Source organism: Notolepis coatsorum, assembly GCF_963971535.1.
Source record: "Notolepis coatsorum genome assembly, chromosome: 7".
Taxonomy (NCBI): domain Eukaryota; kingdom Metazoa; phylum Chordata; class Actinopteri; order Aulopiformes; family Paralepididae; genus Notolepis; species Notolepis coatsorum.
This window is the reverse complement of record NC_140171.1, coordinates 113074115-113097531: the sequence shown is the minus strand read 5'-3', so window position 1 is coordinate 113097531 and position 23417 is coordinate 113074115. Positions and strand designations below refer to the sequence as shown.

At 43.4% G+C, this 23417-nt stretch overlaps 1 protein-coding gene across 1 annotated transcript in view; it reads left to right on the top strand.

Annotated features, from left to right (window-relative positions):
- Positions 1–3446: 3446 nt before the first annotated feature.
- Positions 3447–23417, top strand: part of LOC311231361 (uncharacterized protein) — a 77227-nt gene continuing 57256 nt past the window's right edge. Inside the window, exons 1-9 of the mRNA XM_084317920.1 lie at positions 3447–3582; positions 17402–17475; positions 17898–17948; positions 18162–18290; positions 18660–19604; positions 19985–20032; positions 20710–20763; positions 21210–21257; positions 21364–21489. Of these exons, the coding sequence (XP_084174046.1) occupies positions 17412–17475; positions 17898–17948; positions 18162–18290; positions 18660–19604; positions 19985–20032; positions 20710–20763; positions 21210–21257; positions 21364–21489 (1465 nt within the window). The 5' untranslated portion in view covers positions 3447–3582; positions 17402–17411. The remainder of the gene's footprint in view (positions 3583–17401; positions 17476–17897; positions 17949–18161; positions 18291–18659; positions 19605–19984; positions 20033–20709; positions 20764–21209; positions 21258–21363; positions 21490–23417) is intronic.

The following is a 23417-nucleotide window of genomic DNA, read 5'->3' as shown; positions in this document are numbered from 1 at the left end:
GCTTGTGGGAGGCATGAAACAGCGTTCGAGACAGGGGAGGGTTTAATTGGACGATACGAAATTGGGGATGGGAGAAAAATAGAAAATGGGAGAAAAAGTGGATAAAAAAAAAAAGATACCTCAGATGTGTAATCCCTCCCCTCGGTTGATTTGATAGGTCCGGTCGACAAGAAGGTGACATTGATGTTGATATGCTCCGTGGCTAAAGTTTAAACCTTTTCAACTGAGGCCATGGTTACACTGGGGTAAAACAGCAACGTTTTATTTTCGAATGATTACGTTTGCATGTCCAAGTTAAAAAAGCTGCGTCCTCCTCAGATTGCCTGTAGCTGCGGCTAAACTAAGATCATGTGTTGTCAAGTTATTGTTATAAGGAACCCAGTCCAAAACTACAACAGTCTGCATTCCCTTAACAATTGTTTGTATTGAGCCGTATTGTATTGTACCCATTCTGCAATCTGTTAAATAACGTTTACATCCATTCATTCTGCTAGCATTAACGTTACTACGCTGCTAGCCACAATGCTATACTGTTATAATGGCATATCCCAATCACGTTAGCACGTAAGCTAACAAAATCGGCGATATTTTTGTGACACTAAACTCCGCTCTTGGTGGTCAATTGTGTTGATGTTAGTTTTGTTTCATCAACAAATCATCAACAAATGAGGCAGAACACACCGTGAATGTATCCGTTTTTGTTTATTGCACACTGAAAAATAAATGCTAAGTTGCTAAAAATGGCTCATGCAAGGTATTTAAAGATGGTGACTTTGTTGTTTTTTAGCAGGAAGTGTATGTTCAACCTTTTCTGTTGAAAATGGCCTTCATGTTTGAACTACATGGCCACCTACTGCTTTGGCATTGTACTACATGTATATAGTAGTCGAGACAAAACGACGTCTAACTTAACTCTTACTTGCCTGCCAATACGCAGCGTTCTGAATAGCTAAATGAAACTAAATGAAATGGCCCTAATGTAACCGCAGCCTGAGAGCGCCTGGAAAAGTGTAGCTTCAAAAACGCGAAGCACGTAGTTTGGAGGAGACGAAACCATTGAAAATAGGAAAAAGGCGCAGGCGCATTCGAAAAGGCATCCAACGTGATCACAGCCTCAAGGTGTTTTTCCAGCCTGAGAAGACCGACATGGCATCAAGGTTCGCCTCCAGGCACACTATTCCCAGTTGGCTTATGAACTTATTATGACACAAAGATATGGAATGTGTGCGTTTTAATCATGAGCTTTTTCTAAACACAAGTCAGTCATGATTATAGACTTCTTATATACAGACCCTCGCTAATCAATGGAAACGTGACTTACTACATCCATTTTATTTATTTTTATTTGATCGAGAAAATGCAAACAGAGGCACATATTTCTCCGTTCCATGTAGAATGGCCGCTGATCCCACAAAGTGTATGGTTTTCCAATGGGAATGTGACGCCAAGAGGAGGAAGTCTAACAGCGTGAGAGTCAGGCAGGCCTTGCTGTCTCTTTAAAGTGTAAGCATGTAAACAAACTCACCTCCCTATTCCCAAATACATAAAACACATTTTTTATTACAAACAGACAAGAATACACAGGATACTCATGTAGGCCTACCTATGATGCTTGTGTATTTTATTCCAAAGCGTTTTCTTTGTTTGTTTTTAACATACCCCTGAATGTACTTTCTAAAGTTAATTTGTGTGAATTCTATCAAGTTGTCATGACAAATACTCAGGCCCACTGCCTAACCAGACCAAAACCAAATGAATAGTTGGATACACAATGAGGAATGTGATACTACTTCATGATTCTCACAATAGCACTGCACACTATTTTCCAATTTTGTATTTGAAGAATGTGGTATTGTATATAACATTGTTTTACAACAAATGATTATGATCGAATATCATATTTCTTGTTACCCTGTCTTTTGATTAAAATATTTATTCTTCGTTCCTTGTCGGAATATTTTGGACCTCTCAAAGTTTACATTCCTTAAGCTCACACAGGCCACAGAGAACAACCAGAATAGCCTCAAATGGTGCCTAAATACAGTAGGTTAATCAAAACGTAACCTACAGGAAAATGTAGGCTACACCATTTATCACTGCACTATTGCATCATTTTACTCTGTCTATTCAAATCAAATCAAATTTATTTCTAAGGCCCGACAACACATGTTAATGTCCCCATGGGCCGGACACAAGTCAAGAAGAAACATTTAAAATAAATAAAATAAATGAATGCAACACTCCCAGACATACCCCACGCGAAGGTAAGGAAAAACTCACTAAAACCTAGCAATAGGAATAAATGCACCACAGGCAATGTGGAGGAGAGAAACCTTAGAAGGGCCGTTCAAGGGGGGATCTCCCTTCTTAGATGTCGGTGATAGTAGTGTTGCAGTAAAACAGGTGAACAGTTGGTAAGCATGGACTCATGTGTGTAATGAAACACAAATAAGTGCATGCAATAGCAACTGAACATTTTGAAAGATTGAAAATAGAGCTGATGGCGAATCCATTTGAGGTATGGGGGCGGCGTAGAGAGGTTTGCATCCTCCCGGTCATCATCACGGGACATCCACCACTCCGGCCATCACCACGAGACAGCCACTCACAGGGAGACGGGACAGGCATTAGACTGTTTGCGTGATTGTGATGGGAGGACATAGCAATAGATACATGTGGTAAGCATATATGTGAATAGAATAGATATATGTAGTAAGCATATATGTGAATAGAATATAAGTACTTAATCCAGCAATGTACAGTACTCAACGTCTAAACCACGTTGACAGACCACGGACAGAAGACGGTATGAAGCTGATCCATGGCCTCAGTGGTGCACATAACCAGTGTGGGGGTATAGAACAGTCACTGCAATCTTGCTATCTATTCTATTTTACTCCTTTTATCACTGTCTATTTTAAAACTGCCATAGAATCAAACCATAAACAAAGAGGCCTATTGGGATGTTAGATCCTAATGTGAAAAACGATGCGATTTAATGCCTCTATTTTATGCTAGTTTTATTTGTCTGCACTTTATGCATTGATCTGCCAATTTTGTGGTCATTTTATGCCTGTCTTTTTTTACTGCTGTGAAGCACTTTGAGCTGCAATTCTTGTATGAAAGGTGTTATACAAATTGTATTTATTATTATATTATAAACATCAGACTTCCAGCAGAAGTTTGCATTTTGGCAAAAGCAAAAGTATCAATATTTGAAGTAATTATCTGTGTCATCCTACTGATTCCCCAAGACAGCAGGTGTACTTTTCTTTTTAAATAAATTGTCCCCCTGGGCTGTCTTTCCTGCACTATCCAAACTTTTCTGTCACGTTATGCTTGAAGTTACTGCCCCTCTCTCCCTCCACTTTGTTGGAACTTGTCTGCAGAAGCTATGAGTCAGAAACAGCTACATACATAAGCTCTCCGGGCACATAAGCTCTCCAGGCAAATCATTGGCACTAAACAGCACATCCACTCGTCATTTGGAGACACTGCCAGTGGAGAAAACAGAATTTGTGTCATTATTCTGTGTGAGGAGGGAATCGAGGGGCAGTTATTTCATTCAAATTAACTGAAAAGGTAGGCAAAACTCACATATCTTTATGGCAGCAACGCATTCCACCAAATACAATACATGTGTCACTGATGCTTTTATTCCTTTGGAATCAACTGTGTAAAGGTTTACATATTGTTTAATTCTGGTTCACCTGTAGATTTCCTAAGGTACAAAATCTGATCCAGATCTGATGTAGACTTTTGTTGATTTGGACTCTATAGTTCATTTGTTGATGCATCTTTCTGAAATTATCAGTGATATTGTTAATTCTGCAGCCTGTGGCGTTGGGTAGATATTGTAGCCCGTGTTTGTAAGTTGTTGGAGATCCTACAGAGCACTGCTTTATGAGGATAAAAGGGTGTGTGGTTTTAATTGATTGTCTGTAAACAAACATGTCCTTTGGGGTGTTTTGTCAGACAACACCTGACACTCCCCAGATTCCTATACTCCTCCCTCCCACATTACAATAACTATGAAATGGTTGACATTGAATTAAGATGGACCAATGTGATTTGTTCCTCGTAAAATAAATTGCTCTTGGAGGACCTCTCTCTAATACTTCATATTAGGAAAGTCATTAAAGGTGCTATAAGTGGTATCTTTTTAAAATAAGTGTTAAATAGCTCTACATTCCGACAGCCATCACTGATTTAGAGTGTTTTACTCTGCTTTGCAGTAAACAGAAAATACATTTTCTGGTATCCCGTTCCCACTTTATTCAATCAGGAACCCTAGATATCTTTACTTGTTTAAAGGAATCTTGTCACATTTGCTGGCAGATTACTTTACTTGTTTCAAGCACATATTTGCATATTTTTATTTTCTTATTTTTGTCAGACCATTTTTGCAGTGTGGAGTTCTCTCTCCTGATTGGATAAAGTGGGAACGGGATACCAGAAGATTTATTTTGTGTTTACTGCAGAGCGGAGGGACTGGGAGACCCATGTTACTGACCAAACACTCTATATCAGTGATGGCTGTCGGAATGTAGAGCTATTATTTTAACATGTAGAACAGAAAAATACCACTTACAGCACCTTCAAAGACATGAGCTCTGCTTAATCTTTTCATCAGTACTTATTGTTTTCACTATAACAAATTGAGGTTTTAATTCTGTCAGACCTTTCAGCAATGCTAGAATATAAATCTTATTTGGGTGTGAGCTCACACACAAACATTCCATGGCCTCATAAAATAAGAGCCCCATTCAGATTTGACATCCTATTGACATCATAGATTTATATATTTAGTGGTGTGTGTACACAAATACTGACTGAACTGTCCTGGGGCACAGGAATAACATGTGAATCCTTAAAATGGGTGCATATGTAATATAAATGTTGGCATTCCCCTTTGATTCAGGGTTGTGCCTAATTAACTTCAATCAATTCAAAATGTTGAAAGAAACTGCTCCAGTACAATGTTTTTTTTTATTATAATTTTGTTATAAATTGCTTACTGGAATATTAATGTCATGAGTATACCTTTTTCAGCTTTAGGTGTATCATTTGATTTGTTATGATTGTTTTAGTGCACCCTCTCTGAGCACAGCCAACTCTCAGTAGGCTGAGGGGGCATGGCCAAATTCAAATTCCAACGGCCACTGTCCTCAAGCCTCAATGCATTTCAATGAGGGTGCATAACTCAGAAAACGTGCACTATCAGCAAAGTGATGGGCAGAACTTAGATATTTGAATATGAGTGCAATGGGACATTTATGGAGGTTTCTTTTTAAAATTATTTACATAGTCCAGAGACTGCATTAAAATTATAAGATTTATCAAGACATTTAAACAGGGGGATTTTTTTATATGCAATTTACCAAGCAGGATCATGATATTATGAACAATATGGGGAGACAGTGGTTCGGGAGGTAGAGCAGTCGTCTGGCAATCCAGAGGTTCCCGGTTCGATTCCCAGGCAGTGTGTTGATGTGTCCTTGAGCAAGACACTTAACGTTAGGTTATGACTATAACCAAGTTCTGTTAGTTAGGGGCGATGCTTGGCTTCGCCTTCTGCACTATCTCGCGTACGTGCACGCGTACTGAATAAACCACAAATGTACCTCTAATACCAGTATTAGTCTGACCACACCCCTCATCAGCTTACCTTCATAAGCAGGTGTGTGGTCACCTGCTCTCCTCCTTCCCAAGCTTTCACCACAAGGTGAGGTCAAGGGCTGCAGCGGCCGTCCGAAGCCAAGCATCGCCCCTAACTAACAGAACTTGGTTATAGTCATAACCTAACGTTCTGTATCGTTAGTGGCTTAGCTTGGCTTCGCCTTCTGCACAAGGGAGGCCAAGCGGAGCCACTTGGCTGACAAATACACCCCGCTGACAGCCCCCCAAAACCATCAGAACAGGGAGGGCCGAGCCCCCCCGACCCCCCCTAATGGAGGGTAGCCCCCCTATTAGGGACGTCACGGGAGGGCGACGGACCCGACCGTGCGAAGAGGCACTCAAGCAACTCAACGCACAGGGTGAGCAGACCGTGGCTTGACCCACGACTACACACACGCACAACCCGCATGCCACCCGGGAACGAACGGAGGAACAACCTCGTTACTGCCCCCAGAATCACGGGGTCAAGGGCAAACCCAACCCCGTGGCAAGGCCGTAGCAGCGGAGCACGAAGGAAGACCCAGACCCACCAAAAGGACTGGACTCCCTGGAATGGGGGCCCGGAGAAGTCCATGATGCCAGCATCAAGACCCCACCAGGTGGGCACGTAGTGCCCCGCCCCCCACATCGCCAGCGTATTCGGACAAAGGCCCCTCAGTTACTGCACCTGGTATTCCCAGGCGGAACCAACCAGGCCAGTAAGCCGAGCGGGCCCCGTCCCCCCAATAGTACACCGCCTGGCACACTGACCCTGCAGAATAGGCAGTCAGCATGGCCGTAAGCACACAAAAAAGGTTAACCAACGGAAGCAGGCAGCGCACCGGGGAAAAACCAGGCAACAGGCTGTTAACCCTAGCCTGGAGACTGCGGACGAGACAGGCGCCAGAGGGGACAGCTGAACACAGCCGCCCCGGCGGAAGGAGCGTAAGCTGGCGGTGTTGCATGACCAAGCCTCCATTTAACAACCCCCACCCAGAGGGGTCGAGGCAGAGAAGGCTGACACGATTGGCAGACGTCATGAACGTGCAGGGGCACCCTCAACCGGTGAACCCGGGAGTTGACACTGCTCCAACACACCAGGGAACCAACCACCTCGGTGTTACCCAATGCGGTGGTTGTTCCTATAACCCCTCAAGAAAAAACTCCAAAACACACCTGCGGGTATACACCGGCTATACCGCAGCACAAGTGTTTCAGTTTCCAAAAAGGGTTAACCCAGGCCTACGGGTCGCAAACATCACTTCGGACCGGGCCTGGCGGTACGGGAAGCACAGGGTCACCAGAGGAGGTCAAAAAACCACCCCCACAGGCCCCTCTTCGCCATGCGTGAGAGAGGAGCGAAAAACAATGGAGAACCAGCCCCTAAGCACACCGTACCTGGTATTCCCCGGCGGTCTCCCAACCAAGTACTAACCAGGACCAACCTGTGTAGCGGCCGAGATCCGACGAGATCGAGCGCGTACAGAATGGCATGGCTGTAAGCCATGACGACAGTGCTGAGTAAAAACATACCCAACCAGGGTCTCCATAGCGCTTAACCCTGTGACACCCAGACCGACCTGGCATTTTTCCCCCTGAAAAAAGCCCAAGTCCCTCAGGGTACCAGAACAGCAGATCTGCATCCCCGGCGGACAACGGGTTCAACTGATCTGGACCAGCGTGACCAGAACCAGTCCCGTGCCCTAACCACGCCGACATGCCCCAGGAAAAGGGCAGATATGCGTGTTGATCTTAACATGAAAAGAAGGCGCCACCCAGACGTCGGGACGAACCGCGCCTGGTGGCCCACCCCAAGGGCGTGAGACCCCACTACATATGTTCAGATCCATCCCGTCATCATCCCCCAGACATGAACGAGGATCCGTCGACAACCCACCCAGGTCATGGGATGTGGTCGCCGGAAGAGGAAAAACCCCCATCTCAGTTGCTTTATAAAAACGCTGTTTCAACCACAAGCAACTAAGGCGTGCCAGTCAATCGCCTGTTTACAGCGAGCTAGCACTATACGTGCGTCGGGACACACCCCCATCAATGAACAGGCTATTTAGACCTGCCATTGAATCCCCAAGGCGCCCAGGGGAACGACAAGAGGGGTGTGACACTCCCTAACTCCAACACTTCTGGAATAGAAAGAAGGAAGCATCAACAGTATGTATCCCAGTCTACACAGCCGGGGTAAAAAATGTTCACATTTTTACATCCCACCACCCTCCCATAGGAAAGAGACGGGGATCCCCAGAGAGACTTCCCACGCGAGCTGTACAGATTGAAAAGAATATATTGCACCTTGAGCCATGTAAAAAACTGGTTTCAGGGCCTCCGGGGAAGAGGCACCGAACCCATACACACTCAATAAACGAATTGAATCGAATATACATACAATAGAAAAGGACCCTTCTAGAGGGTCCACTCACTTTGACAATCTGAGGAGGAAGGCTCTGTACTCTGATGGAGGCTTCCTCACATGGATCACATGGAAGAAGGAGTCCGAACTCACAGAAGGCCTGAGTAGGCGCTTGGTGAGGAGGAGCCCTGACCACCCCCCCTGAAAACAGATCCATCACATGGACCTGAACAGCACACGGAAGCCCTACCAACAGAGACGCGCACGGTGACGTACTCTATGGCGGGGGAATTCCTGCGGTGCACACGCCCAATATACCAGGCCGTGGGACCAGGAACTCCCTCCCCCCCCCCCCCCCCCCCCCCCCGTAACGTGCCGAACCGCCACGTGACGGGAACCTTGAAGGACAGGGGGTGTACCCCTGACCGACAGAACAACGGGGAGAGGAAAGGTTACCAGTTCACCCCTTTACGACCCCACACCCATGATACGACGTAACGACAAAAAGAGAATATGACACAGTCATAGTCAACCCTATGAAGCGTTTCACAGCTCCACACAGCGCACGAGCTAACCTGCTATCTGATTTTTACTAAGGAAAAACACAGAATAGAGAGGGCTCTAAGAACCCCGGTCCAACATACACATGTGCTTCTGTGGTCAGTACAACCCAGTTGCAGGTCACATGACACACACAACCCATCATCATCACAATGAGAGAATACATCATTCTTGATTAGTATCGACCACAGGCCTTGCTAAGCACACATGACAGCAACCAAACCAATTTCCCTTTAGGAAATAAGTTTCTCCAGCAGATTTAGCACAACCTCAGCAATCAAGCTGAGAGTTACATCGTATCCCTACCACACAAAAGACACAATTAATGCACAACATGTCTGATAGGAGGTGATAAAGTCCCCAGGGAACCGGGGGGGGAAAAAACACAATCCTCCTATTTTACCCTCAATACGGCCAGTTAAAACAGGAAAACCTGTTAATGTGTGAACTCACTGTCCATTGTCATTACAGTCTGAGAAAGAACATTCTTTTACTCACTCGTCACCAAGCATAGCTTCATAGGTTAGTTGCCTTAGTAGTGAGTACACGGTACACATAAACACCATGATGTTTCTCACACAACAACCAGATCAATACATCACGACCTGCACAGAGAAGCTACTGCCAGTGACAAAAACAGCTCACACACAACCCGCAACGTATCTCAAATGCATTGCAACAACACACGTTTTGGGAAAAAACACCGTCATTCACAATACATTTAGCAAGGTAAAACCAGAAGACGTGTTATGAGGGTCTGGCCAACCCCGTACCTGCCCGGAACGCAGATCAGCGAAGTGCAGTCATAAGCCACCGTAGAACACAGCCCTCTTTGTTGACGCAATCCCCGTCTAGGCTCAGGCAGGGTTGACGAACATCCCCTGTCAAAGATGACGTCGTGGTCAAGAGTGTAAAACATGTTAAAAATCAAAGCACGTTCAACAGAATAGCATCAAGCTAACGGCTGCTCCAACCGTTCTGGTGCTATCGCTTCCGCTCGCGAGACGCCGATCTACGACGCACGCGATCAGGAGCGAGCTCCCGGCGGCGCGCGAGAAGCCTAAGCTACCCCGCGCCAGGCCACCGACCGGCTAACCGTAAGCTATGAACATGTAAACAATGACATAACACTCACCCAGACAGGCCGCCGTTCTGAACCCTCCTCACTTTTTAAGAGAAAAGAGAAAACAAGACGTCAACACCGCTTCACAACGGTGACATTAACACGTCCGGCGGAATCAGCACAGTACCAACTGGCCTGTATAGCTGACTTTGAACATGAATCTGCCGCTATCGCACATTACATGCACATATCCCCTCGTGAAGGAATACTCTCATTTGGATATGAAAGATGGGGTCTTAACACGGTGACAGAGAGAATCCACTCGTCCAGAACACACAGGGATCACCAGTGTCAATGGTCGCGGCCCACTAGTTAAAACTATAATGGTCGCCAGACCAAGGCCTTCTGTCGCCTAGACGGCTAAACAAAGGACCCTAGCCTGGGGCCGGTTTCCATAAACTTTGTCTAGTAGCCCCCATAGCACTAACAGACAAGTGGAGCCCGCCAGCAAACACTACTCACCCAACCTGGAACGCACCGCTCCTCACAACAGCGGCATGTCCGACAGTTCAGCTGTGGCCTGACAGGTTTCACCCCAACAAACACAGCAAGGAACTGCAGTTGAGAAGCATGCAGCGGCGTGCTCCCAATACGAAAACCGGTGGAGGGTTTGTAGAATGATCATCATCTTCTAGACACTCCAGTACGAAGACAATATCGCCGTATTTTCTCGAAAATAGTGAGAGAGAAAATAAAGATATGATGTCAACGTATCCTTGTTTCCCAAGCTGTTCCTAATCCAATTTCTTCCATCATGGTGTCAAGTGTGGGGATCTACCGAGGCACCTCTTCCTTGTGGTGAAAGCGAGAAGGAGGAGAGCAGGTGACCACACACCTGCTTATGAAGGTAAGCTGATGAGGGGTGTGGTCAGACTAATACTGGTATTAGAGGTACATTTGTGGTTTATTCAGTACGCGTGCACGTACGCGAGATAGTGCAGAAGGCGAAGCCAAGCTAAGCCACTAACGATACAGAACCCCTAATTGCTCCCGATGAGCAGGTTGGCACCTTGCATGGTCGCCTCCACCGTCAGTGTGTCAATGTGTGAGTGAATGGGTAAAATGTGAGGAACAAATTGTAAAGCGCTTTGGATAAAAGCTCTATATAAATGCAGCCATTTACCATTCAATTAATTAGCATTGCTTTCAAAATAGATAATAACATCTTTAAGATTCAATTTAATGGTGACCAGTATTTCTAAAATATATATTTCAATATCTGCCCAAAATGTAATAGTATGTGTACATTTTTCATCCAAGTTAGTAAATTCTGACACCATTATATGTAGAAAGTGTGCAACATCTTCAAATGAACCTCTCTAATTTTGTTAGGAATACAGAATTTAAAGGGACAAAGTCATCTCTTCTGCCATTCAATATCCTCACTCATATACAGTATATGTGAGTTCCAGTACGATTTCCCTCTTTTTAGAAGAAAATCGTTCTCTTATGTTTATTGGTGCATTTTTCAATCCCATTTATGAGTAACATATGAGTTCTGATTGTGCATTTTGATAAAACATTTGGCTTTTTATTAATTGGCATATGCCTGTGGGAATTACCTTAACCGCAGATCTAAATTATCTGTAAATCACAGGAAAGATTTCACCCTTAAACATGTTTCATAGCTTAATAGATGGCCACTAGTACTACTATCAAATACAATGGTTACAAAGATGAGATGTTTATCTATTCAACTTTACAAAGTTGTTTTTACTAGTGATTACAGTTATTCCACAAAATAGTTTAATGATGTGTTGATATCCAGGGGGATATAGATCAAAGGCTACCCATAATTCTCTCATCAACAACAACAACAACAACAACAACAACAACAACAACAACAACAACAACAACAACAACAGTTAGATAGATGGCATATTCATATAATATAACTATTTGATAAACAGGAAAGGTTCCATAGATGGCATGTGATGTGTATTCATATAACTATTTGATAAACAGGAAAGGTTCCATAGATGGCATGTGATGTGTATTCATATAACTATTTGATAAACAGGAAAGGCTCCATGGCATGTGATGCCTATTCATATAATATAACTATTTGATAAACAGGAAAGGCTCCATGGCATGTGATGCCTATTCATATAATATAACTATTTGATAAACAGGAAAGGCTCCATAGATGGCATGTGATGCGTATTCATATAACTATTTGATAAACAGGAAGGGCTCCATAGATGGTGTGTGATGCGTATTCATATAATATAACTATATTTGATACACAGATATATTATTATATATCTGCCCTGCAGCCTAAATTTTTTTAATAACGTTTTAAGTTTAATAAAGACCATAAACAAAGGCCTTCTATTTGAAAATGTTTTATTATATATATTGGCCACCATCCTTTTGACCCAAAAAGTTATATTTGGCCCCAAAGAGTTTTATATGAACATGTTGTACCGCACATCTGAACAGACACTATCCCTCTTTATTTCTAGCGCCACATGTTGTAACCCTCCACTATTGCGGCTCCAGTTACACTGTGCAGGTGTTGTTCTTCATATCTCCCGTGGGATCAGAGACAGTGACTTATCCTCCAATATATTAGCCATTAAAATTATGAAAATGGAACTGTTAATCACTCACTTTGATATTTTTCATTTTCACAAGTTCACAAAGATGTATTTATTACTTCTTCGTTTATTTTTCGGTGGAGAGTTTCTTTAAATTATGATACGATCATAATCTCTCTGCCAAAAGTTGATAACAGAAATGTGGCCATACTGTAACACTGAGGGCCTTTCAGGTTTGCTTCCCTGTCACCGAGAGTCTGTGTGCCACTGCAACACAAGAGCAGTGAATGTCGTGTTTTTATGGGCAAAGCTATCATTTCTCAGCCTCTAGCAACGACGGAAAACCTTTCACCGATCTCCATTGAGCATTGTGGCAAAGACTCTTTCAAGAACCAGATCTGATTTCAACACTGCAAATACGTTTCATTCATCAAGTGAACAAAGTGCCGTGCCCTCGTTATACAAGTCCAGGTGATTCTTTTAAAACAGTGAGACAACGGCACCAGCTGCCTTGGTTTCAAAGGAAATACGTAAAGTCACGATATAAAGCATATATTGGTAGCAGAGGGGCATGGACCTGGGGGGGGTGGGGCTCAGAAGGTCTTGACTTTAAAAGTTCAAAAGGGTATTTGCCAAAGAACCACAATTATCAGTTGATTCATTTCAAGCTGTGTCAGAGGGGAGAGGGCATACCATAAACCACTTGCGAGATTTCAAAAGAAATATGCAGTGAGCCCTAATTGTGACTATTGTGCTCCCTTGAAATACCTGGAACATATAAACACATGATATGACTTGTGCTCCCTTGATATACTTGGAAGATATAACACATAATATGACTTGTGTGCTCCCTTAAACCTGGAACATATAAACACATAATATGACTTGTGCTCCCTTAATATACCTGGAACATACACATAATATGGGAATGCCCAGAGGTCTATGGAGGAAAGAGACATCAATTATATCTGATCTGATGGCAAACCTGTAGGCCTACCCCTGGAAGCACTTCCCCTGTTACTTAAGACTCACACATGGAACTGAAAGAGAAACAGTGTAAGTTATGGCCTGAGGGTCTGACCGCAGCCAAAGAACATCTAGTTCAGCGTTGGCTGCTACCACCACAAACTGTACACTAAAACATTACAATACCTTTTTGGATGTGATCATGCTAGAACTATCCACAGCACGGGTGAACAAAGCCATTTGTTCAGTGTACGTTGTAAATGTGGAAAGAGGCTGCCTCTGATAACAGGACGGCTTGAGAGGTAGAAGGAAGCTGCCTCTGATAACAGGACGGCTTGAGAGGTAAATCTTGCAGTGTCAAATTAACACTATTCCCGAGTGTATTTTGTCCCAATTCAGAATTGGTGTTAAATTGAATCTTGCTCTTGTGTAAGAGTTAAATTAACTCTAAATAGAGTAAAAACTTAAAAGCGAGTGTTACGTTTTTATTCTATTTAGAGTTAATTTAACTCCTACACAAGAGCAAGAGTCAATTTAACACCAATTCTGAGTTGGGACCAAATACACTCGGGAATAGTGTTAATTTGACACTGCAAGATTTACTGTGTAGAAGGAGGCTGCCTCTGATAACAGGACTGCTTGAGAAGTAAAACACAGAGACGTATGAACAATGTAAATATGCAGAGATGATGATGATGAGGACGGAGTGCAAATACATATACAATGTGTACTGTAATATAACATGTTGACAAATTGGTGGGTTTTCCTGTGTAGGCTTAAGCTAAATTGTTTTAGCACTATGGATGTGCCTGTATAATCATTAAGTCAGTTAACTTTGCAGATATGAGTCACACATGGGGAGGAGGGGGTGGGCTGAGATACATCATGTAGACAGGACCCAGAATTGATTGCTATGCCCTGTTCTAGCTGCATGTAGCAAAAAAAATAATACACAAGTGACCTTGACAGACCAAAAGTTTCATTATACCTTCCAGTTAAATATGACACATTTCTACACTTTCACAGTTATCTTTTTTCATATTCCACACAATATACCTGAGTCCTACTCTACCTGCCTACTGCCTTACTGTCTACAACTGCCTTACACTGTAATCATAACTACCTTCCTCAAACTATAGTCTACTACCCATAACTCTGTATGATTGCATGTACAATAATGCTGTATATACTGTATATATATATCCACATCTGTCTATATACCTGCATATAACCCTTTTCACATAGATACTACTGTATGTATGTATGTACTAGGGCTGTCCCCGACTAAGGATTTGGATGGTCGACTATTGTAACTGAGGGGTACAATTCCCTGACTGTATTGTTAGATATGGTATTTAATACCACTACCTCTTGTACTTTAACTTCTGGCCATCCAGTACATGATATAAGTATGATGAACACTTTCCCACCTGATGAAACGAATCCACACAAATGTACAAATCGAATATTTAATATAGCAAAAGGTATATACAACGTTCACTTGTTTACACTTATGATTTGAAATATGCACTTGTATGGCAAATGAGTATTCGTAGGTAAATCAACATTGAATGTCCAATCTCTGGTTACGCAGGGAGTAAGTATACAACCTGGATATTTAGGAAACTATAGCGATGGTACTCAAATGATTATAGCTGGATACACTAAGGGGGGGGGGGTCCCGCTGGTTGTAAGACAGTAGGAGGGGGGGGTTAGAGAAGCCGCTGGCGGTATCCCATCTGGCCGACGGTTTCTTGGGAGAATTCAAAGTCTTGAACACGGTGCCCACAGAACCTCGGTCCGCAGACGAATACAGCTGGACCCTCTGGTGGACGGTAGCTGCCGGTCCACAACGGAGAGACGTGAGGCGACCTCACTGGTGTAGAGCGCCGTCTCACCTGGAGTCCTCTCCGGGGGGTAGTTCCAACACTCCGCAGTGTTGGCCGTTATCCATGGAATAATCAAAGCACCCAAAGCATAATCCAAGCCGCGGAAGGCTCGCCGTCGTCCGGGTAGAGTAATCCAATATACAGGTCCAGTCGCCCTGGCCCGGAGCTCCTCGGATGCAAGCACCACTAGGGGTCTGCCCAGCCTGGTTAAGCGTCCAGATAACGTCAGGAACGATGGGGGTACTGATAACTTTATAACTCTAACCGAACGATGCACCATACATAAATAGACTATTATTAGCTTAATAGAATACGTCCAACTCGACGGTATAGTGCCAAACTCTGACTATTCAACTATTAATCAACACGATATCTCAATGCCTATTCTGAGGCCAAGTAGGCCTTACTACACCACACGTGCGTCGTGGGTGAGGCTTCGCGTCTGTCACTCTGTTGGAGGGTAAAGAACTGGACTAAAAGAAAGTTCTACTTTACTTGCGCCATATATATATGCGCTATGAACAAATAGTACCATTCGTATTTCGCCAGACATATTCCTGCGCGGAACCGGGGCTTGCCACGACATGTTGGGCGGCACGATTGAACTTGAACCTAGGGGTATGGCAACCTGGCGCCAGGTTCTCGTCCAATGGTAGAATGAAACTATTATGGGCTGTTTAGTAGACTAAAGGGATATTCAGTGCATATTGTACAAGGAATATACAGGGGATATCAAACGATATACAAACACTATTTAAATATATATATATAAATAAATATATATATTCGGTTTAATCTGATCCTTCACAACAACTATGATTGGCCAAAATTTGCCGTTAGTCGACTATTGGTCGAAAAAATAATAATAATAAAGTATAATATTTTTTTATTTCTTATTTTTTTTGTATCATTCCATTTGGGCTGTGGGGGGTGCTTAATGTCTGAAGGAGTCGACTGAAGGCTTCTTGTCCTCTGCAAAAGCATGCAATTGGTCCACTGATACATCTTGATATTTGTCTAGTCTAGTGTGTTCATTAGATGGGTGAAATCCTCTTTCAGTGCCTCTGTGCCTGTGGTATGCGTGCCATTAGCGTTAGCCACGCTTCTAGGCCTCTTTTCTTTTGGAAAGAATGATAAAAAATATATATATATTATACTTTTTTTTTTTTTTTTGACTAAGAGGTTGGCTAGTCGACTACGGCTCCTACGACTACGACTAATAGGGGTCAGCCCTAATGTGTACATATTCCTTACCTATACTCTTACTAGTTATACTACTGGCCGTTATGACTTACTACCATAGTGTCTTTATACCTGTATCACATAGTAATACTATAACTAGGGGTGGGACGATACATCGATCCAGATCGATACATCGATGTAATTATCAACAATCGAATCGGATCGATGCGATGTAATAAGATCGATTCATATCGATACTCTTATTTTGAAAATCCTGTGGCGAGTCTCATATCCGCCCAAGAACAACAGCAGTAGCTCCGTGTGTGTAGATGTTACAGCATAGCATTCTCCCTTTCTGTGTGTGTGCGCGTGTCTTTGGAAAGACCAGATGAGGTCAGAGGAGTTTGATGTTTAAATGTTATTTAAACATAAACAATATAATACATAATAAATGTAGGCCTATACATGATCATGCAACATCAACAAATTGTTGTAGGAACAGTTTGGGAGAGGGAGGTTGTGAGTTTTGAGTTCCAAAAAAATGTAGCTTAAAGTTTAAAGCTCAATATATAAAAACGTGGCACTTTACAGTGAACAGGAGGTCTATTTGTATTAAAAACAATAGATTGATTTTCCTTTAAATGTCTGGAAGAGCTCAAAAATACAAATGTCAAATGATATTTATTACCTTTTTTTTGTTGATCTAAATGTTACTGATTGTGTTAAATGGGCATATGATATCATCTCATATCGATTGCAGGCACCTGAATCTAATTGTATCGTATTGTATCGTGAGAGACTGTGATATCGGCAAATATCGTATTGTTGTCCAAAGAATCGATATCGTATCGTATCATGATGAAACTGGTGATTCCCACCCCTAACTATAACACTGCACATACATCTGATTAGCATTATTACTCAGTAGTACTCATTTATATATAGTCCAGTTTAATCGCCTGTACATTGTATATTGCTATTGCATTTTACTGTTACATTTGCACTCTGGTTAGATGCCAAATGTATTTCCATTGTACTGTACTTGTGCTGTATAATGACAATCTAATCTAATCATGCTAAAAACAGTGCATGCTATATTGTTGTTTTTTTGTGACAGCTAGCATGGGATGGACAATCTAACTACTACCAAGGTTGTTAATTCCGGTGGAGGTGCAGGAGCGTCTGGCAAAGGTACGGTAAGGTCTGGTGTTTACCGGCATGGAACCACGGTTTCTTATAAATACAAAGAGCCATTATATATTCATGCATGCAGTCAGCTGCACTATATGTTTGATGAATGTGTGTTCCTGGCTGACTATTGAGGCAGTTATGGCTGTTTAATGGAGCTGTGAACCAGCATAATGCCCACAGTATATCACGTTATATTATGGGGTGATAATAAGTCCTGCAGGGGGTTCACAGTGACTAGATGAGCAGTGGCTCGTCCAGATGGTCTATATCATGCTCTCTGATTTTACTGCCATCTACTTGACAAGAACACATCAACCATGTGATGTTGAGACATACTTCTCTGAATGATCCTTTCTTCCAATTATACCCTAAATACATGTATTAATCGTCTCTTAACGCATGAAATACATTTCTCTTTACAGTAGTCACAGAAACAGTGACCACGACAACTAAACTGACGTCACTGCCGCCAAGTGAGTTTCCCCCCCATATCATAAATGTTCTCTAAAATCTACATTCACACCAAGAGATAATGTAAATAAACATGACACATATCCAGTTTTCAGAGAAAATAACTTCAGACTACATACAGTAATGTGAAAACATTTATAAAAAAAAAAGAAAAGCCCAAAATGGCCATGGTTTTTCCTGTACGTCGTCATGTCCTTCCTATATTCACCCAACAGAGGGCGCCAGTAGCTCTGCGAGCAGCCAGAGGACAACTTTCTCCAGCAGCTCAGGTGGGGGAGCTGTCTTAGTGGAAAAGAAAATCATCACCCAGGGCAGCATCAGCAGCAGTAACTATGCCTTTACATGTGAGTTCCATAAATCAATCACATGCTCGCAATATCTTTACTGGGGTAGCCTATAGCGCATACACCAAGGCATGCACAGGCACTGTACAAGGCACGCCGTGAGATAAGGAATGCTATATGATCACAAAAAAAGTACAAACTAAAGGTCAGGCTATTGACGACTCTTGGCTTTTCCAGTTCTGTCTTGCAGTTGACAGGCAAGGCATTAAATAGTGGGCGTCCATAACCCATAGGTGCTTTGATAAAATCTTGATCGCGTTTATGATGTCAGTTGGATTGAGGATATATATACTCTGCGAGTCATAGCACTGTAATTATTGGTAACTGCACTCGAAAACGTTGACTCTTCCTCTGTCCCCTTGGCTCCAGCAGCCTCAGGTGACGGCTCGGTGAGTGGTGGGTTCTCTGGCGGAGCCGACGGAGGAGGAGGTTCTGCCGGCGGGGCTGCATCATCGGAGGGAGGCGGGAGCTCCAGCAGCTCGGTTCTGGTCACCTCCAGCGGTTCCTCCGCCACCAGCGCCAACGCTGGAGGTGGGTCCGGATCCAGCAAGAGCACTAGAAGCAGTACCGTCGCCACCCTAGGGGCTTCCTCAGCCACATCCTCTGGGACAGGTGCAGGGGCCTCAGCAGCCTCAGACGCAGGCCTTGAAGCGGGTTTGACCGGAGGGTCAGGCTACACTGTCTATACCGGAGGGTCATCTGCCATGTATGGAAGTTCCCTCAAGTCCTCCTCCGGTGGGTCTGGCTCAGGCTACACTGTGACTACCGGAGGGTCATCTGCCATGTCTGGAAGTTCCCTCAAGTCCTCCTCCGGTGGGTCTGGCTCAGGCTACACTGTGACTACCGGAGGGTCATCTGCCATGTCTGGAAGTTCCCTCAAGTCCTCCTCCGGTGGGTCTGGCTCAGGCTACACTGTGGCTACCGGAGGGTCATCTGCCATGTCTGGAAGTTCCCTCAAGTCCTCCTCCGGTGGGTCTGGCTCAGGCTACACTGTGGCTACCGGAGGGTCATCTGCCATGTCTGGAAGTTCCCTCAAGTCCTCCTCCGGTGGGTCTGGCTCAGGCTACACTGTGGCTACCGGAGGGGGCTCCACCGGGACTTCCTCCATGTATGCCAGTGGGGGAGGAGATGGAGGAGGAGGAGGAGTCGGCCTGGGCGTGGGAACCATTTCCTCTGTGACCAAGAGCAACTTTACCTCTGGGGGATCCGGGGGCACCAGGAGGGGCTCACCCTCCAAAGCCCCATCCTCACCTGTTCCTGCGGAGAGGAAGAGTGTGACCACCATTACTGCAGCTCGCTCAGTGCTCTATGACGGTTAGTCAGAGTTCAAAGTTCAACGACTTGTTTTATGTTTGGAATTAATTGCTGTGTGACATTGCTTCCGGCTGCAAGCTAGCCTAGCTTAGCACAAATGAATGGAAGCGGATACGGACCACTAGCCTAGCTTAAAATTCTGGGAGAGGTGTTCTTGGCCAACAGCTAAGCTAGCTGGTCCATATCCACTTCCATTAATTTGTGCTAACGGCTAACTTGCAGCCGGATAGCTCTCTACTGAATGCACAGAGAGGGAATTGGTATCTATCTCTATCTTCTTGTCTCATTCTGGAGAAGACAGTAAGCACATGATTTCCCCATAATCAATGTTGCATTAAAGTGATGGCTAACACTGGCTTTCTTTGGTTGCCGTATTTCAGAAAGTTCAAGTGGAAACTCATCTCCAGAATACACCAGGAGGGAGTATGGTAAGTGCCATATCTTTTTGATTATTGAAAAAAAGAAAAAAAGGCCTACAGTATTCATAGTATTCTGATGTTTTTGTCTCGCAAACCATTACAATATGGTGCAATGCCACAGCTCATTGGCCACTGTCGTTGAATGATAATCACCTACAATGTACAGTAAATGACCAAGTATGGTTTTGTCAATATTCCAATGTACAGTTTTGCTTGTACAGTTGTACAGTGTTCCCCCCCCCCACCCCACCCAACCACCTCCAATGTACAGCCCCCCACCCACCCAACCCCACCCCACCTACCCAACCTCCCCCAATGTACAGTTTTTACGTCAAATGTATACTCTCTTTTCTGGACTCTTTTTGTATCACAAACAGTACTGTATTTGCAAATCTGGTATGTCATAAATGTATAGATGTAGCAGTACTGTCTATCTGTATGTCATGTATGTCATATAGTACTGATGAATTGAAAATGGGGGACCCTGATGTAAACAAGACGAAAGTCTTTCTCTGGTCTGCATCCCCTTAACAATTGTATGTGTTGAGCTGTACTGTATTGTACCCATTCTGCAATCTGTTAATAAAGTTTTCAATCAATCAATCAAACCTGCTGTTTTCCGACGAAGATGTCTGCGATATGGAACGCTGTACTGTGTGAATATTTGATTTTGGTCCTTCTTTCAGCCACGGCGAGTGCAAATGCAACTGTCGCCACTAGAGGGAGAGCTCCCAGCAGAGGTAACTTGCTGTCCAAGTCTGGTCGCCATGAAATATATCACCCCAAACACGAATCAAAATTAGTTTGATGCGTTATTTCTTTTCGTAGCCGCATTTCTGGCAAGACGCTCTCTGATTGGCCGACGCCTGTTTCTACACTGGTTAAGCTTAGGCACTCTTTCGAAGTTGGTTAAGGTTAGAGTTTGTCTTAGAGCATGGCGATAGAACGCCAGGTAGTTTGCAGGCTGTTCGACGAGGAAACGGGCAAAGACACAGCTCGTCACGCGATTGGGCAAACGCGTCAGTGGCCAATCAGAGAGCGTCAGTCAGTGGCCAATCAGAGAGCGTCTGCCAGAAATGCGGCTACGAAAAAACATAACGCGAGTTTGATACCCTCTTTTTTTACATATTTACTCACTGAGTAAATAGCACGATTGACATTCAACAAATCGTTTTCTCTGTTTCAGAGAGTGAGATCAGGACGAGGCTCCAGAGTGCTTCCCCCTCAACGAGATGTGAGCATGACGTGTACCTGTTTCTACAGTGAACTTTTAAGTTTGACCTTGCAGGACTATCCACCGCGGAGCCATGTGTTATTATGACGTGTTTTTCCGTGTATAGGGACGGAGCTGGGTGACGTCAAGCGCCTTCTGACAGCTCGTTCAGACAGCATCAGCCCCTCTCGCTCCCCGACCAACACCCTGCCCATCCCCAAGAAGGCCAGCGTGTCTGACACCTCCCAAACAGGTAGCAACCATCAGCACCTCCAGCTGTGTACTATGGTTAAAAAAAACTAAAAAAACATCCATATCTACAATCAATAATTACCTCTTAAATTATTCTTCTTCTTAATTGAAAACAATCTGCCGACAGGGTGAAGTAATTTTACCTGCTCCGCCTCCGACAATTAAGCAACATTATCTTTAAACAGCCTGACCTGCATCATTTAATTTCCGAGAAACGTCTTGGATTGGATTGAATCAAAATGCTCTCTTCCCACTGGCAGATTATTCCACTTGTTTTCAGAGGATAACAATTGAACCCTTTCACTACCACACTACAGAAGGTTAACCCTTTCACTACCACACTACAGACGGTTAACCGTCTGTAGTGTGGTAGTGAAAGGGTTAACCTTCTGTAGTGTGGTAGTGAACGGGTTAACCTTCTGTAGTGTGATAGTGAAAGGGTTCATCCTTTTGTCGTGTGAAAGGGTTAACCTTCTGTATTGTCGCAGTAAAAGGGTTAACCCTTTGGTAGTGTGGTAGTGAAAGGGTTAACCTTCTGTAGTGTGGTAGTGAAAGGGTTCATCCTTTTGTCATGTGAAAGGGTTAACCTTCTGTATTGTCGCAGTAAAAGGGTTAACCCTTTGGTAGTGTGGTAGTGAAAGGGTTAAGACCCGATGTGTCAGGTGCAGGACCGATGGACACAGAATGAATAGAGTCTATGCACCATTACAAAGCTCCATGCTGTGTTTATTTTCACCACAGACTAATCTTTCAATCCATTCTTAATAGAGGCCCACAACTCCTGAGCGTACACACACATGGTGGCTATTTATTTACACATGCTCCTCATCTATTTATTTATTTTATTTATTTATATAACCATTTATTTGTTTTCTTTTAGATTATTTGTGCTATTTGCAGACTGTACATTAGATGTAAATCGGCCTCCTCCCACGCTCTCATGATTGGCTCTGATTGTTGGGTTGATTTTCTTTTTGATTATGTACGCTGGAATGCTGAAGGAACATTTTCCATTTCACATGATGTAAGGAACAATAAAGATGTACCTTATCTTTTGTATATGGTGCAAATAAGCACCTCAGGAGAACCTTTTTTTACAGCAGGTGGTCTCTCCATCAGCCATGACCACTGACCCTCAATCCCTTGAGACCCTGGTTTGAACACAGAGACACAGGAGACTGGCTGACAACGTTCAACAAGTTACAAGTTTCACAGTGAAGATGACTCACTTGGAATGATGACAACAGCAGACAGCAATCTCTATGTGTCCCTCTCCATAATATACCTGTATTTGGTTCTATAATGTATGAGTATGTCAGATGTGCAGGTAATACTTTACTACTTCACTTTAGGGGTACATGATGACCAAGTACCAAGGAACTAACAAGGAACTAAATGGTAGAACTTAAGAGTAAGAACAGATATTAAATATCTATAACTATAAGTCATTTGTCAGATTCTTTGTTTTTTACTGAATCAGTAGTTATATACTTATATAGTTCTTTACTTAATGTGTCATTGGGCAGTAAAATATAAGCCATTCTGGATGATTTCAGTAAACAATGGTTATTCAACGATGTAGTTCCTAGGTACTTAAAGGGGAACTACATACAATTTCATAATTAATGCATGTTATTCATCTGGTATAAGACTCTCCCAAATCAAAAAATGAGAGTGCTAAAACTCAAACTTGTGATGTCATCAAGTATAAGGTCTGAAGCTGCTCCATAGGCAATGCATTGGGAAATATGTGTGTGCCACTGAGAGAACTCAGGGGAATGTTCTGAGTTCATAGGTACCTTTTCTGATTCAGAACTGAGACCACTACTATAGAATAAAGCTCATTTGGATATAAAAAAAACAACAAATGTCAAAGCCCACTCCCATTCATTGTCAATGGAGCAGCTCCAGACTTTATACCTTTATTGA